The 15,751-nt window shown below is 37.7% G+C and overlaps 1 protein-coding gene across 1 annotated transcript; it reads right to left on the bottom strand.

Annotated features, from left to right (window-relative positions):
- Positions 1-2,307: 2,307 nt before the first annotated feature.
- IRAK4 (interleukin-1 receptor-associated kinase 4) lies at positions 2,308-15,681 on the bottom strand. The gene is made up of 11 exons (XM_009880847.1): positions 15,521-15,681; positions 14,291-14,436; positions 13,729-13,917; positions 12,163-12,323; positions 11,406-11,470; positions 10,984-11,098; positions 8,828-8,937; positions 5,571-5,754; positions 4,675-4,737; positions 2,430-2,588; positions 2,308-2,340 (listed from the first exon to the last, which is right to left on the bottom strand). Exons 1-11 carry the CDS (start codon positions 15,679-15,681, stop codon positions 2,308-2,310), a joined length of 1,386 nt encoding a protein of 461 aa, XP_009879149.1.
- Between the last annotated feature and the right edge of the window lie 70 nt (positions 15,682-15,751).

Raw genomic sequence — 15,751 nt, forward strand, 5'->3', positions numbered from 1 at the left:
ACCTCCTGCTGCATCCAAGGGGAGAACTGTTGCGCTTTGTAAGAGTTTTCCTTAATAACAATTTTCTTTAGCTCATTAGCATTTGCTTTGATCCTGCTGCTTCTTCCTAGAGTCTTAGTTGGAACTGTGATAAATCAATCTTGCTCTTTTTCATTTATACTTCCTTCTGGGGCTGACTAAATTGCTTTATGTTGCAGTTCTCTAAATCCTTAACGTGCAAAAGGTTGGCTCTTTCGCTGAGGATAGTGATTTTTCAGATGCCCTCCATGGCACTTTCTCCACTGGGACAGGATGCAGTCCAGCAACCTTAAATGAGTTAATTTTTTTTTTCTTGTATTAAACAGTAGCTAACATGCTTCCATTTTCAGTGATTGAGGGAAAACTACTGCCAAAACTGAGGTGCTGACAGCAGCACTGCAAATAGTCATGGTCTACAATGACAGAGGAATGGAAACTTGCATGCTTTTAGCTAACATTCAAGTCTCCTAATGCTCAGAGCATCAGGGCTGGTGCATAAACAAAATTGTTCTACTGCACCAGAGGTGAACAGTGCTGACTGGGGAGTTACTACAGCAAACACACTTCAGATGAATGTACCCGTCACTGTGGATGTATTCTAGCTCCAGGGAATAGTAAAAAGCAAACATGATCTAATAAGAAACCTTCACTTCACAGCTGGAGATGTTTTAAAACTGAAGAATAGCTTCAGCAGATTTTTTATAGCAGCTTTTTTCTCCGCAGGCCCATGTTAAGAGCTGTGCAGCTTCATTCCACGCAGTGAGGTCAGCATAATGTCAGTATCAGAAATGGAAGCGATGTACAATGACTGTTGTTGCCAAGCCTCGAAGTTTTAATAGCAGAAATAATAATCTGCAATGATAACGCAGAGGTTTTATTTATGTTAACAGCCATTTACAATTTAGGCTCAATAAAACTAGAAACTGTTTAGGTGGATATCCTTTTCTAAATTAATCTATCAGTTTTAAAAGGCAATACAGAATGAGTTAATAGCCAGAATTCTACTGATATAAATACACGTGTTAGAAATCACATGCTTTCTACAAAGATATATATGTATCCCTGAATGCAGTAAGATCATTTCTCATTGTTTCCTTTTTCTGTTATAATCATGGATTTCAAATTTAGCTGTAAGCCAGACTATTTTCTTACCCCTAAGCTATCAAGAAAAAGTTCATGAGGTGCAAAAGGTTTATATGAAAATAAACTCTTTCATTTACAATGGTAGTATTTTCATACCTACTTAGTCCAAAGTATTTGGAATCTTATTAGTCACTTTCATTCCATTTTTAGTCTGCTTTGATCTGTTAATGTTTCCATTAGAAAGATTCCATGTTGTTTTTTTAAAGTCTATTTTAATATTTATTAGTATACATACATATATAAAAATATACGAAAGAGCTTAATTGTTTGACTAAGGAAAATGCAGAACTGCTCTTCATAGAATTATTATTCTGTCCTTTCAACAAATAAACCATCTGTATTTATAATTGGTACAGAATCATCTCCTGAAGTGTAAAATACTCAAAGTAGCTAAAAGTTTTCCTTGGAACAAAAACTTGTTTGTAATCATACAGAGTTCACTGGAAGAAAGCTGTATGTATTTTTGCATTTGCAGTGCAAGATAGGTATTTTGCTTATGAACCTTGAAACCAAAAAACAACCTAGAATACATCTTGCAGCATTGATTTGACCCAAACTAATCCTGAGAAGACTTTTTTAAGAATAGTCACATTCATAAACATTACCAGTCCATTCACACTCATATAAACTCTCAAGTTAAAATGCTAAAGTTTGTTTTGAATAGGTACTATTGTCTTTTCCCCAAAAGACAACGTAAGTGCCATTTATATCTATTAAATGTTGTCTTCAATACAAAAATGTCTAGTACACCTGATCAAGAAAGCGATTTAGAGAAAAAACATTCTACGCTGTTACTGTATATGCCTTTGCAGCAGACATACTTGATACTTGGAGATCAAAAGAATCAAATAGATTCTAATATGGAAATGCTTTTAAAAAGCTGGAAGGAAGATGCACTAGCACTGCAATTTCTTAATGCAAAAAAAGTTTTCTCATGTTGAGTGCTCAATGGCTAATGGCATGTGAAAAGACTGCTCAGTTAACAAAAATAGCGCAGTGGTGACAGGCCAACAGCACACCCTATATGCAGACCAGAAAGTTCTAGAAAGCAGAAAAGCTGATAATGTCACACTAAATACTAATAAAATATTTGCTACCGGTGTCTACTCCATTCCAGAGACATTTGTGTATCAGAAGAAACATGAATCAAGTTTTTATCTCTTGTAGATGCTGTTGAACCTGCAAGAGAAGAGACAGAAATATAGATAACTGGTACTGTAACCACACACACACTCTCAAAATAAGCCTTTATCTGAAAGACTACATACCATCTTAATGTCTGGCCTTCTGTTTTTTTTCTCATGCAGACACTGCTCAGCAATTGAATACATTTTATGAACTGAAGGTGCATCCCAGTCATTCATCTTTCCATCAACATAATCCTCAATAGTTGCTTCATCATCCTCAATTTCATCTTTGATACTTAACTACAAGAGAGTTTGAACCAATGAGCAAATAACATTGTAAGCGTCTGAACGTTCTGAATTCCACACTAACACTTTGAAAACTTGCTTTTGACTGTTCATCTTTTCTCAACCACTTTTCTATGCAAAGAATTATGGCCATGTTTCAGCAGCATAATTATTCATCAATATCTGCAGAAACAGCCCAGGATACTATAAATGGACTATACATTTTTATTATAAATTATTTCTAATTGAGTTAACACAAAATTGTAAAGCAATTCTCTTTATGCTGCATCATACAGCTTTAATATTCTCCCAGTTCAAGGCTCAGTTTCTTAGTATTGGCTCTTTTTTTTTAAGAGAAGCAGCATAAAAGTATTTCTGTTTACTAATGACCCACAAATATGCAAGCTTAACTGTGAATTATTTCTTTTCTTGTCAACCTTGTAATTCCTCTTTTTGTAAACTAGTATCTTCCATTAGCAGCCTCGGTGGCTGATGTATCTATTCCAAGGGAAAATTCTAGTCTGAAAGAAATTTTTAAATCTGTCTGATTTAGTCCAAAACGCTCCAGCTCCAACACACTTGAAATACATTATCTGTAACCACCAATACTGTTTGAGGAATACCTCAGACAAGGTAATGAAGCAAGAAATAAAAAAGTCAGTGAGTAGAGGCAGGTCTTCTGCCTTCCTCTATGGGTCAGTCTGAAATTGCTGACTAACATTCAACTACCCCAAAATTTTCAGTTTCATACCACATTATCTCACACTGACCATTCTCTTTATGCTCCCAAAAGTGCATTACAAAGATAAACTGCACCAGTCAAATCACACTGTATATTCCTTTTTAGATCCTATCTCTGAAAAAGCCTGCTTCAAAAAAAACCCCTAAAACATCCAGATTCAGTTTGACAGAGACTGAGTTATCCAAGGTCTTTACAGAGCTCAACAGAATAAGTATTATGCCACTCCAGACGATATAGCTTAGAGGAAAAAAAAAGAAAATCTATTACAGAATCACACAGAATCACAGAATTTTCAGAGTTGGAAGGGACCTCTAGAGATCACCTAGTCCAACTCCCCTGCTGAAGGAGGATTGCCTAGAGCACATTACTCAGGACTGCATCCAGGTGGGTCTTGAAAATCTCCAGAGAAGGAGACTCCACAACCTCCCTGGGCAGCCTGTGCCACTGCTCTGTCACCCGAACTGTAAAGAAGTTTTTCCATGTGTTGGAACGGAACTTCCTATGTTCCAACTTGCGCCCATTGCCCCTCGTCCTGTCACTGGGAACCACTGAGAAGAGTGTGGCTCCATCCTCCTTCAACCCACCCTTTAGATATTTGTAAGTAGTAATAAGGTCTCCCCTCAGCCTTCTCTTCTCCAGGCTAAAGAGTCCCAGCTCTCTCAGCCTTTCCTCATAAGGGAGATGCTCCAATCCCTCAGTCATCTTGGTTGCCCTTCGCTGGACTCTCTCCAGCAGTTTCCCGTCCCTCTTGAACTGGGGAGCCCAAAACTGGACACAGTATTCCAGTTGTGGCCTCACCAGTGCTGAGTAGAGGGGGAGAATGACCTCCCTCGACCTACTGGACACACTCTTCCCTATGCAGCCCAGGATTCCATTGGCCTTTTTGGTGACAAGAGCATATTGCTGGCTCATTGACAATTTACTATTTACCAGGACCCCCAAATCCTTCTCCTCAGAACTACCTGTGTACTATTAATAGTACACAGGTATTCCTAAAGCTGTGAAGAAAGTGATCAGCTATCAAACAGTATGCAACAAAACCAATCCAAACCTCAGTGCTATTTCATACTTATATTCATACTATTTCATACTTAGTAAATAAGAAGCAGTACCAGAAGAAAAAGAACTATAGTATCATAACAGAAGGAAATTACCTTGGAGACTCTGAACAGTCTTCTACCAGCCAAGAGATAGAAGTTTCAGCCTCACCTCTAAGACAAACACTGACACAAGAGCTGTTTTCATAACTACATATTCTGATGACTAATTTGATTGTCTCAGAACCTGTTAACTGACTATGATTTCATATAAAGTGATCCTGGAGCAAAGGGAGGGGAGGAGAAAGCAAAAGGAACATACCAGTAACTGTGGCTCCCGGTTTTCATCTACTGGAGGAAGACCCGTTATTATTTCTAGTAAGACCTAGGAGAAAAAAAATCAGAAAAGAAAACAAAGCACAGATTAATCCTTAGCATATATACCATTTGCAAAAAGGAGCATTACCTCCAAGCTTTCAAATGCTCACAGGATCTGTATTTGTCCAAAGACAGCACTCTATACAACTGACTGCTGTTGCTACTACTTTTATTTTCATTAACTGTCATTAGCAGTGTGGTTTATAAGCTTCAACACAAGTTTTTCTCACCCTACATTGTGTTGCTTCAAAGCAAAACGGAAGGATTTCCAAAGTATTCAGCAAGAGTACCTGGCCTACCGCCCCATGAAACTAAATGCCATGAAGGAAGCGGCAACAGCAATCAAGGTCTTGGATCTATTCAGAATGGATTCTCCCAAATATTAAGCTCGTGTCTTTTTTGTACTCAGCTTTAAGGGAAATCCCACATGGACAGCACACTTTTAGTGCTTAAAAATAGTGACACACACTTAATTTTGGAACATTTTCTTTAATTTTTTTCCCCAGCCTGAGTTACAGTTTTGCGCAATACTATGCAAGAAGAAACAATGTTCCACATTACTTCAAACTACATTTAGCTAGAACTTGGAATGTTATTTTACACTGGTCTTTCACATGAAAATTTACATTTTAACATAATTATTGTAATCATTAGCAAATTCAATATCTTAATCAACATATTCAAATTATTTTAAACCAATCAAAGTTTAGAAACACTATCTATTGGGAACAGGAGAAACAATAGATCAGAGTGGATTCTTTAATTTCATATATTCTTGATTTTGTATGCTTTTATAATTTACAAAAAAAAGTCATATACTGCCTCCCACATTCTACTTACTACTCCAAAACTGAAGATATCAGATTTAGGTGTTATCTCTCCTCGCAGAGCTTCAGGCGCCATATAGGCTGCTGTCCCAACAATTCTTTCAGTCATGATTGTTTGTGTGAATGTTACAGATGCTCTTGCAAGTCCAAAGTCAGAAATCTTGGGCATATATGTATCAGTTAATAAGATATTTGCACTGGGGGAGAGTGGAGGGAAAAAAAAAAAAAAAAGAAAAGATAGTTTTCCAAACTAATAAAGTAATTAGGTTTTATAACAGACTAATAGCTCTTTAATAATGCAAACTGCTATTTTGACTGTTTCTTGAAATCTAACATATTTGTAATTCATATTAAAAAAAAAAAAGAGACCTAAGTTTGTTGGAAATTGCTCAACTCAAAATTAATTGCTTTAAATAAGTCAAGAACTGGCTGCCAGGATTCATACATGTTTCTCTTATGCATGCATAAAATTTTAAAAAGGCAAAAAAAAACCAAGGGAAAAAACCCAAACATTCCCTCCACCCCCAAATCCTACAAATACAAAAATTTCTTATAAGAGACCAATTATGTTACACCCATGTTTTGGATGTGAATAATCTTTCTTTAAGAAGAATACTAGACAATAGTTAGGTCTGATCAACTGATACTGGATAACAGTACAACTCTTAACTGTCTAAATTTTTACTCAGAACTCACAAAAGCAGGTTTTTATACCTATTAATCTAATACTATGTCAACCATTACAAGTTCACAAGCCAAATGATACTCTAACTCTTATTCTAACTGTTATTCCACTAATACTCCTCTTCTCCTGGAAGATAAACAGAAAACTTATTAATGCTGGAATAACGTATGTGCTGTGTCTCCTCTTGATCTCCAGCTTTTACTTCCTTAAAAAAAAAAAAAAACAAAACCAAAGAACAAAGCTGATCTAAAAGACTTTAACGTTTTCATAAAATACACAGTGGGATGAATTACAGCATAAGTCTTCTACTGTTTTTTAAAATTGTAGCACTTGGAACCACTTTAAAATACTTGATTAAACATTTCTGTAATCCTCATTTTCTGGCACCCTTTAATGGAACCATAAGAAAACCACATAGCCAGATACAACATTTAACACTTACTCGAAACTTAAATTTCTAACTTATCCTCCTTGTTCACCAAACGCTCTCAACAAAACTAACACAGCTTTAAGTTACAACAGATCACTTGGTATTAGAACTGCTGTAAATACCGTCAAATATAAGACCACTGCAAAAGGCCAAACACTAGTCGAGGCACCATCCACCAACTGGTTTCATATTTAAAGCTCAATTTCTGCAAGAAGGAAGAACAGGATCACAATTTCATAAATTTCAGCTTCTTAACAACTTGAGTTAAGCCCAAAGAGTTGGACTCTGATACTTTTCTGATACACCACAAAGGACACACCAGAAGCAAGTTTTACTGCAACTATCAAACTGCAGGAGATAAATGAACTATATCCTGGGCATAACCAAGCCAAGAAACTATGGATGACTCTGAGAACACCCATTCAATTACGTCCCCTCTGGCCTACAAAGAAGCTGTTCTTAGTGCCTGTGAGGTTATCATAGAACCATAGAATGGTTTAGGTTGGAAAGGACCTTGAAGATCATCGAGTTCCACCCCCCCTGCCATAGGCAGGGACACCTCCCACTAGACCAGGTTGCCCAAGGCCACATCCAGCCTGGCCTTGAACACCTCCAGGGATGGGGCCTCAACAACCTCTCTGGGCAACCTGTTCCAGTGCCTTACCACCCTTAAAGTGAAAAACTTCTTCCTAATGTTTAATCTAAACCTGCCCTCTTCCAGTTTAAAGCCATTCCCCCTCGTCCTATCACTACATGACATGGTGAAGAGTCCTTCCCCAGCTCTCCTGTAGGCCCCCTTTAGGTACTGGAAGGCCGCAATAAGGTCTCCCCGGAGCCTTCGCTTCTCCAGGCTGAACAGGTCCCTCTGGATGGCATCCCTCCCCTCCAGCGTGTCTACCTTGCCGAACAGCTTGGTATCATTGGTTATAAATTGTCTCCACACACCATAGCAAAAGAAACACTGAAGTAAACCTTCTTAGAAGTCTCTTCATCTACGTTGCATCCTGGAAGTTGCAGCACTATTAATAACACCAAACAAATTTATTGAACTATTCACACCGCAACTGTAAGAGGCTGCAAAATGGAATCCAAACAAAAGAAAAAACAAAACAAAACCCAACCCTTTAATATAGTAACTCACAGCAGTTAGAAGGGTAGAGTAGCATAAGGTAAAAAATGCGTCCCTTCCAGTCATTACACTTGTCCAGAGGCTTAAGCAGGGAAGAAAGAAGAAACATAAGTTGTCAAAGCAGCAAGAACATTTTATGAGGCAGCTGAAGCAAAAACTTGTTCCTCACAAGCTGGAAGGTCACAAACCCAAAACTTAGCAGAGTTGCAAGAAGCCAAAAAGCTACTGAAACCTTCATCCATGACACTCAGTCAGTTGCTCCTTCTTAACCCACAAAAGGAATAAGGCATCTGGGGCTTTTCTTCAAAGATTTGGACTGCTTTAGTATTAAAAAACCCCATAAAACAAACGACACAACAAACAAAAATACCCAAACACAACAAACTGTATCAAGGAGGGGAGGATGACGACAACAACTGGACCCACCAGAAAAAACCCTCCAAACCCTACAACAAAACCTCCACCTTTTCTGAGCTCTAATATTCCTGGAAAAGTTTCTGGTATAACAAACAAGTGAACACACATTAACCTTGAAGAACCCTGAACTTCATAAACCTGACTGAAGTTATTTTACTGTCTTCATAATAAATAGCAGTAAATCAAAGAGGACACTCTGAAGAAATATTGTAGGAAAAAGAAAAAAAAAAGAAAAAAAAAAAAAGGTGGGTTTTCATCAGAAAAATTCCCCATTTAAAAGTCATTATGTTCTCTAACAGTAGCTTTTTGATTAGCAGCAGTTGTGAAAGAACAGAACTTCTGGGTGTCCTCGCAGCACTCAAATAACTATTTGATAGTAACAGATTACAATAGCCTCATAATTAACTTTAGAAGTCTGTACTGGTCATGTCCTTGTGGCACAGACAAGATTATGGTGATGGATGTCACTTGCAGAAGAGATTGTGCCCTTGACTGAGGCAATGCTTCTTACAGTTTGTTCTTTCTAAAATTATGACTTTAACAGGGGAAAGAGGAAGGGAAAAAAAAAAAAAAAAGAAAATGCAGCCAGCTATAGTCAGCAGCTTTTACCTTTTAATATCTCTGTGAATGTGATTATTTTCATGCAAAAAGTTGATGCCGTTTGCTGTACCTTGAACAATTTTACATCTTGTATTCCAAGAAATTGGTGGAGTGTCATCCTTGAATAAGAAGGCAGAAAGGCAAGTAGAAAGTTGAAAATCTAATATATATATATATGCTCATGTAAACCAAACCAAAACATACAAAACAAACCACAGTCCAAACCCAACTTCTTGCTATGTTCTGTGGTTTTCAAGTAAATAATTAAAGAGACTAATAGCATGCAATTCTTAATTTACTTGGGCAGACATACATGCACTTGTCACATTCAGTTCCTTCCTCTGCATTTTGCCTTACATTAATTCACTCATTTGCAAAAAGGAGTCTTGATATTATACAAGGCCAGCTGCACTGCAAAGACCTACCTGTATCTACTGCATCTTCCACTTTGTACCGGCACCAATACCAGAGCCTTTTAACCCAAAGCAAATCATTCAAAGCAAGCACCAGTTTTTACTAACAATAAGAAGTCAATCTTCCGGTAGTTTTGGATTTACCACTTCAAGAGTTTAGTTCGATTCATGTTACTAACTAGACCTTAGAAGTGAGGACACCTCATTTCAAAACCACTTCTTGTCAGTGGCCAAGGGAAGAGGATTAGAGTATCTCATCATTCTACTACCTCCCTTACCTGCTCCTCAGAGCCCAAACAAGAAAATGATGACATAAGCAAGAGTCTGTACCTCAAACACATCCAACGAAATCACAGAATGAAGTTATCAGCAAGAACACACATTCAGTATGCACATTCCTCACCTATTTGACTTTATCAGAACATTCTGATTTATAGATGCTGATATAGACTCTTTATGATTTATATCATGTTTGTCTCTTCTTTGTAAAGACCTCAGTTATTTCTACTTTAGTTTTCAATTACCACCAAGCTTTTAAGCTCACTTGATGATAATAGCCAGAGTTACATGGATGAACATTTTCCATATATATATCCTTGACAAGCACTGCTCATTTCTACAGACAAACTTGCACTGCCTTAAGTAAAACTTAGTCGCTCTTCTGCACTGCTACAGTTCTAAAAAAATAAAAAAAAATGCAAACGCGTAAGTGTGTGCAAGCAAACTGACCAAACCAACCTCAGACAGCACTACTACCATACATATGCAGTCCTTTCCTCAACCACTGCTACTCATTCTCATCCTAACACCATTTCTTTCCTGTTGGGGCAGAAGTATTTGTGCAGCCCTGCAGAAGAAACTTCCCCAGGTGAAAATTAAAGATTTTTTTTCACGGAGTATTTTTTCAGCTTAATCGGTTCCCTAAACCAGCTCTTTCTCCAACTACTAAATGCTGAAGCCAATACAACCGAAAGCTCAGTGCAGAAAAAAGCAAACCAACATTTTTTAGGTCTGGGGGCATGGGGGATTGAAGTAGTACCAGTTTAAGATGTTCACCAAATTACAACCTCAGAAGCTGCACTTGCTTAGTATAAAGCAGACTCCTGAATTCCAACAAACTAACATGGACACTCACCTACTAGGTTAAGTCTGGCTTACTGTTGGTATCACTCTAATGAGCCACTGTTTGTCTTTCATACACAGAGTTGCCTCATCAAAAACAAAGCAATTTATTATTTATTAAAGGCCAAGGCTAGAAGATACGTCATTTGATTAAATCACAAGAAAGCATTGCATTTACACAAAATACTAATTAAAAAAAAATAATACGTATTTCCCATTTATTCAGGCACTTCACAAAGAGACAGGCAGTCTATGAACATTGTGTTATAACCACTATCACAAGGGCAATGAATAAAGGGCAATTTCACAATGCAGAATGTCAAGAACTAGCAGAGAACATGCCAATGGCAGAACAGGGAAAAACACTGCCGCACCCTCTGGTCTGCTCCACGCTGGCATAGCAAGTCCAGGCTCCTGTGCCACTTCAGGCACTAGTACATGACGTTGAATTGTCAGCCTGCTTTGACTTTAATGCGTCCAAAACGTTTGTATAAAGTGTTATTGGAAGAATACTTGTTATCGTATTTGTTTTCTAGAACACGGAATTAACTAGTAAAACATTGTTTGGCTATTACAGCTCAGTGCTTCAGCAAAGTAGGACAACTGGAAGCTAGAAAATATTTTACTTACCAGACAAGCAAGTCTGTCAAGCAATGAACCATTGGGCATATATTCATACACCAGACATGGCTGAGCACCATCACTTGAGAAACCAAGTAATTCTACTAGATTCTCATGCTGACACCTATAGCAAAAAACTTTTATTCACATATGCTCTGAAAGGCTCCCAACATTTGAGGAAAATACAAGGCAAAGCGAATTTGATCCCCAATTACTTGTTTCAGACCTACTGCACATAGCAGGGGTTCTGCAGTGCTGCTTTAAAACAAACAAAATATAGTCATGTTGTACATGAAACATTCTCACTTAGCATGAAAATCATTAAGTTATGCTAGAAAGACAAAAACAAGGCATCACACTAGCTAACATGTTATCCACCAACTCAGATGCCCATAAAAGGCTATAAAGACATTGTATAACACTATACTCACTTTGCCATCATTTTTATTTCTTGATCAAACTGCTGTTTCAAGTCCTGAACACTAACATTAACCATCTACAAAAGGAAGTATTTGATGTTAATATTGCTGGCGATATTAAAATGCATGGTTGTTCATTAAAAAAATCAGAATTGCAAGCCTTTCTTTATATTAGTTACATGTAACAACTACTTAACTGTTCACAATACTTTTTTTACTCAACTGAAAAATAAAGTATCAGAACGCGATTTTTAGTACGTTGAAGCACAATATTACTGGAGAAATCAATCAAGTTTCAGAACAGTCAACAACGTACCCATTTTAATTCACTGCAGTTACCCACTAATAGCACTTACTCATTCCAAAATTAATTATTCACATAAACCATTGGTTATGAAGATTAAAATTCTGTGGCAATATCTGTTTAGCTTGTGAATCGTTCACCTGATTCTGAAAGGGAAACCTCCTTAGCACCCCTTCCCTTCTGCCACCTCTTGCATGCAGGGGAGGGAGGGTAACTGTGGGAGCACTCTTCTCTTCCAGACAACTTGTCTGAGCCACGCAAAGGAGAGCTACAGAAAGGGAAGGAGTTCATCTCTGGTGACTGTATCAACTCACACCACTCATGGGACTACAGGATAAGGTTCTCAACCCACCTAACATCGGTGATGCTTCTTTGAAGTGTACCATTCAACACTTTCCACAGATAAACAAGTCTATACTATAAAGTACACAGACATTAAAAAGAGAATAGCCCAGGACAACTCACAGCAACGAGCTTCTTGACAGCCACATTTCTGCCATTGATGTAGCCTTTGAATACAACACCAAAGCCACCTTCTCCCAGTTTATTACCGCCAGCTGATTCTGGTCGCACATCAAAATTATTTGTAATACTTTCCAAGTCATGAAACAAAAAATTATGGAAATCTGAAAGACATATTTGCCATTTAGCATAACTATGTTTTCACTTAAGAACAAGCGCATTGAATAGATTCTCTGCTTCAGTTCTATTAAACCAAAAATTTGCTACCATGAAAATCCTGACGTAGTAAAGCCCTATTTCAAGCTTTGTGATGAAGATAGCAAGAAAAACAAGTGAAATTGTATGTTTCTGTCTTGTAAAACTAATTCTGTAACTGGAGGTCTGGTTTGTTCCCCAGTATCATCTGGGAATATTTTGCTTGTCTAAACACCCACAAATACATCTTAAGAGATGAGGAACCTCGCTCCCCCTATAACTTCTTTCTCCTCTCATCTGCTCCCACTTGAGAGTTTGTGAAATGGTCTCGCAAGAAGAAAACTTTTATTCCAGTTTAACAGTTTTTATCACTAATGTGGCAACCATAATTACATCCAAACATCAAACACCCTGAAATGCTCTGAGGGGTGACGGGAAAAGAAAAATAGGTCAGACAGAAAAGAAGTTATGTTTCATACAGCTTAAGTTAGGACAACCATCTAATAGATCACAACCTCTACTCTAAGCACTTAAACAATAATCAAGAAAGTAAAGTTTCCAATTTTCTGGAGTCAGAAGGCTTTGGGAAATATCAGTGCTTATAGTGATTTCTGTTCACAAAAATTATTTCTGTAGAATATTTTGCTGATCCCCTGAGATGAACCGGAAACCATGTTCAAGTATTCAAGGACCTAGCTCTAGAGAAACCAGGTGCTGGGAAGAACTGACTTATAAAAGAACTTTGCTGAAAATTTTAATGATGGGCTACAACATAGAATCATAGAACCATTTAGGTTGGAAAAGACCTTCAAGGTCATCGAGTCTAACCGTTAACCTAACACTGCCAAGTCCACCACTAAACCATGTCCCGAAGCACCTCGTCTACATGTCTTTTAAATACCTCATGTTTCTGGCAGCAACTCCAAAGTGGACCTTTAGGAAGGAATAGACTAACCATATACTTTCCCAGAATGCTTTCTTTAGCCATCTTTTCTCCAAAACTCTTAGTAATTTCTGACATGTAGAATGCAGCTTTGAAATACAAGATGCTAAGCAGTGTACAAAATCAGTATTGAAAAGGGGCAACAGGACTATGTGTGGCACAAAATAAATTGCACTTTAATTAACAGTCAAGTTTTCCATCACAGTAGCCGCCTTATTGGCAAGATGCATTTCATATTCACATATTTTATTCCCCAAGCTAAGTTCACAGCCACACAGAATGAGAGTAAAAGCAAGATGCCATTTCCCATAGATGCATAATGATAGGAATATAGTCATTACTCTAATGCATTGCTACAATTTATTTCATGTGGGGTGAAGGACCAATTAGCAAAAAAGATTGTACTCAATTCTACTAAACTAAGTGCCTACCTGTGTTACTGGACTGCGAGCTGCTATTTTCTTGACTTAAGTAGGAAGGAGCCGAATGTTGCTTTTCAGTACTCTGAACTAAAACAGGCTTTGCTTCTTTTTCCTGTATAGGCAGTTGTTTCTCATGTATAGGCAAGGTTTCCTGTGAAGAAAGAGGCAATGTAACTTCTTGTGCCATCCTTGCAGCTTCTGAAAATGGAATTTAGAAAAAGTGTAACTACATTAGGAATCAGAAAAAACAAGTAACATTAATGAGAGTATTTACTAAGATACTAAGATTTTACTAAGATACTAAGATTTTACTAAGATACTAAGATTTTACTAAGATACTAAGATTTTACCAAGGAGACATGAGAAGGTTATATTCTGCCACCCTGTGTAAGCTGGAGGACTCTTACTTAAACTTGAAACTCTTATTTAAACTGTTATTACAAATAATGGAAAATATATCCACTTTTGGTTATTTTGACCTAATCCTTTCTGATTTTCAAGTCACTGTGAAGCTGTTTGGCATCTTAGAAAACTGAGAACACAGTACAAAATGTACAAGAGTAATAGTTACCTGGAAGCAAAAGGCTTGCTGGTGCTAGGAATTGATTCCTAATCAGCAGATCCACAAGATCACCAACTGTACAGTTTGTCGTTCCCCAGTCATAAAGTAATTCACAGGTGGGACTTTTTCCCATTTGTACAAATGCCTCAAATCTCCTTAAAAGATAAATTAAGACCAACATTTAAAAAAAAAGGTGGCCTGAAGAGCCACAAAGGAGGGAAAGGGAAAGAGATTAAAGGTAAATAACAAAAAAAAACATTTGAAAAAATTCTGGAAGTACTGAACTGTATTGTACAATTACTTGCAACTCTTCCGAAAACACAGCTAAAAAGCCTAAAGAAATTCATATTCAGGAGAAAAATATGCAAAACACAGGAAAAGCTAAGGGAAAAATATGCATACATGGCTTCAACATTTTGTCCAGGACCCATAATATATTGGCACATGGGACTAACAGAGAAGAGGATGTCAGCAAGAGAGAGGGCAAGTCAGAGCCAGATCAAATGAAAAGAAAAATATGTCTTCCATCCATTTGGCATTCACACTTAATTTTGAGTAATCTGAGATATACATTAGGCAGAAATTGAGATTTATTATGTTGACTGATTTATTGTTCTAGAAAAATAAACAAAGATTTAACACTAACATCACTAGAAAGACTGGAAACCCAAGATGATATGTAGGGTATTTAAAAATCTCATAACTTTTGAAATAGCTTAAGGATTCAACAAACCCTTCAAGCAGGAAGGTGTTCATAAAATACCGCTGACATTACTTCTAAATTAAACTTCTTAGTTTTAGGCCTTGGGCTCTCCACATTTGTTGAACATTTTCTTGGGAACAGCAAGTGAGAAGTTATAGTTCAGTTGTCTCTTGTGCTGCTCTTGTCCAAAGAAGCACTATAAAGTCAACACTTACTAGTCTCCAGGGTACAGAAAATAACACAGCCAATGCCGTATCGCTAAAGATGCATATGTCCGTAGCTCTAATTAATTCTCATTTCCTTACTCAATTTCCTTTGGCTGTAGCTTGGCTGAAAACTGAACTACAAAACCATTAAGAGTAATTACCTTGAGTTCCCTAAGGGAATAGTACTGCCAGATGAGTGCTTAAGTACCTGTCAGCACACAAACTGCATCAGGTTACTGTAAGGGGACGGGCAACGGTATGGGATGGACAACAGTGTTTATGTTAAACGGTTAATAAATAAAATTATGTTACGTGACTTCTATATAGGACCTTATATGCATTTGGTTGTATCTGCTTTCACCGGAGGGATCGGTTATATCAACTGCTAGTTTCTTCCACCCTTCTTGCGGATCGATGAAATCTGCCAGCCGCCTCATGAGCCCGTAGCCGATGCAGCGCACGTACGTCGAAGTCGTTACGGGTTTGCTCATCTTCGGCTCCTGAGGGACCACAAACGGCGCCGTTACCGATGAGGGCCGCCGGGGCTGCGCCAAGCCGGTA

Source organism: Charadrius vociferus, unplaced genomic scaffold (genome assembly GCF_000708025.1).
Source record: "Charadrius vociferus isolate BGI_N301 unplaced genomic scaffold, ASM70802v2 scaffold52, whole genome shotgun sequence".
Classification (NCBI taxonomy): Eukaryota; Metazoa; Chordata; class Aves; order Charadriiformes; family Charadriidae; genus Charadrius; species Charadrius vociferus.

Coding starts and splice junctions, on each gene's coding strand:
- IRAK4 (XM_009880847.1), bottom strand. CDS start 15,681: ATGAGCAAACCCGTAACGACTTCGACGTACGTGCGCTGCATCGGCTAC. Junction 5,755..8,827: donor ATTCACAGAGATATTAAAAG/GTAAAAGCTGCT, acceptor ACTCTCCCCCAG/TGCAAATATCTTATTAACTG. Junction 2,341..2,429: donor GAAGGCCAGACATTAAGATG/GTATGTAGTCTT, acceptor CTTCTCTTGCAG/GTTCAACAGCATCTACAAGA.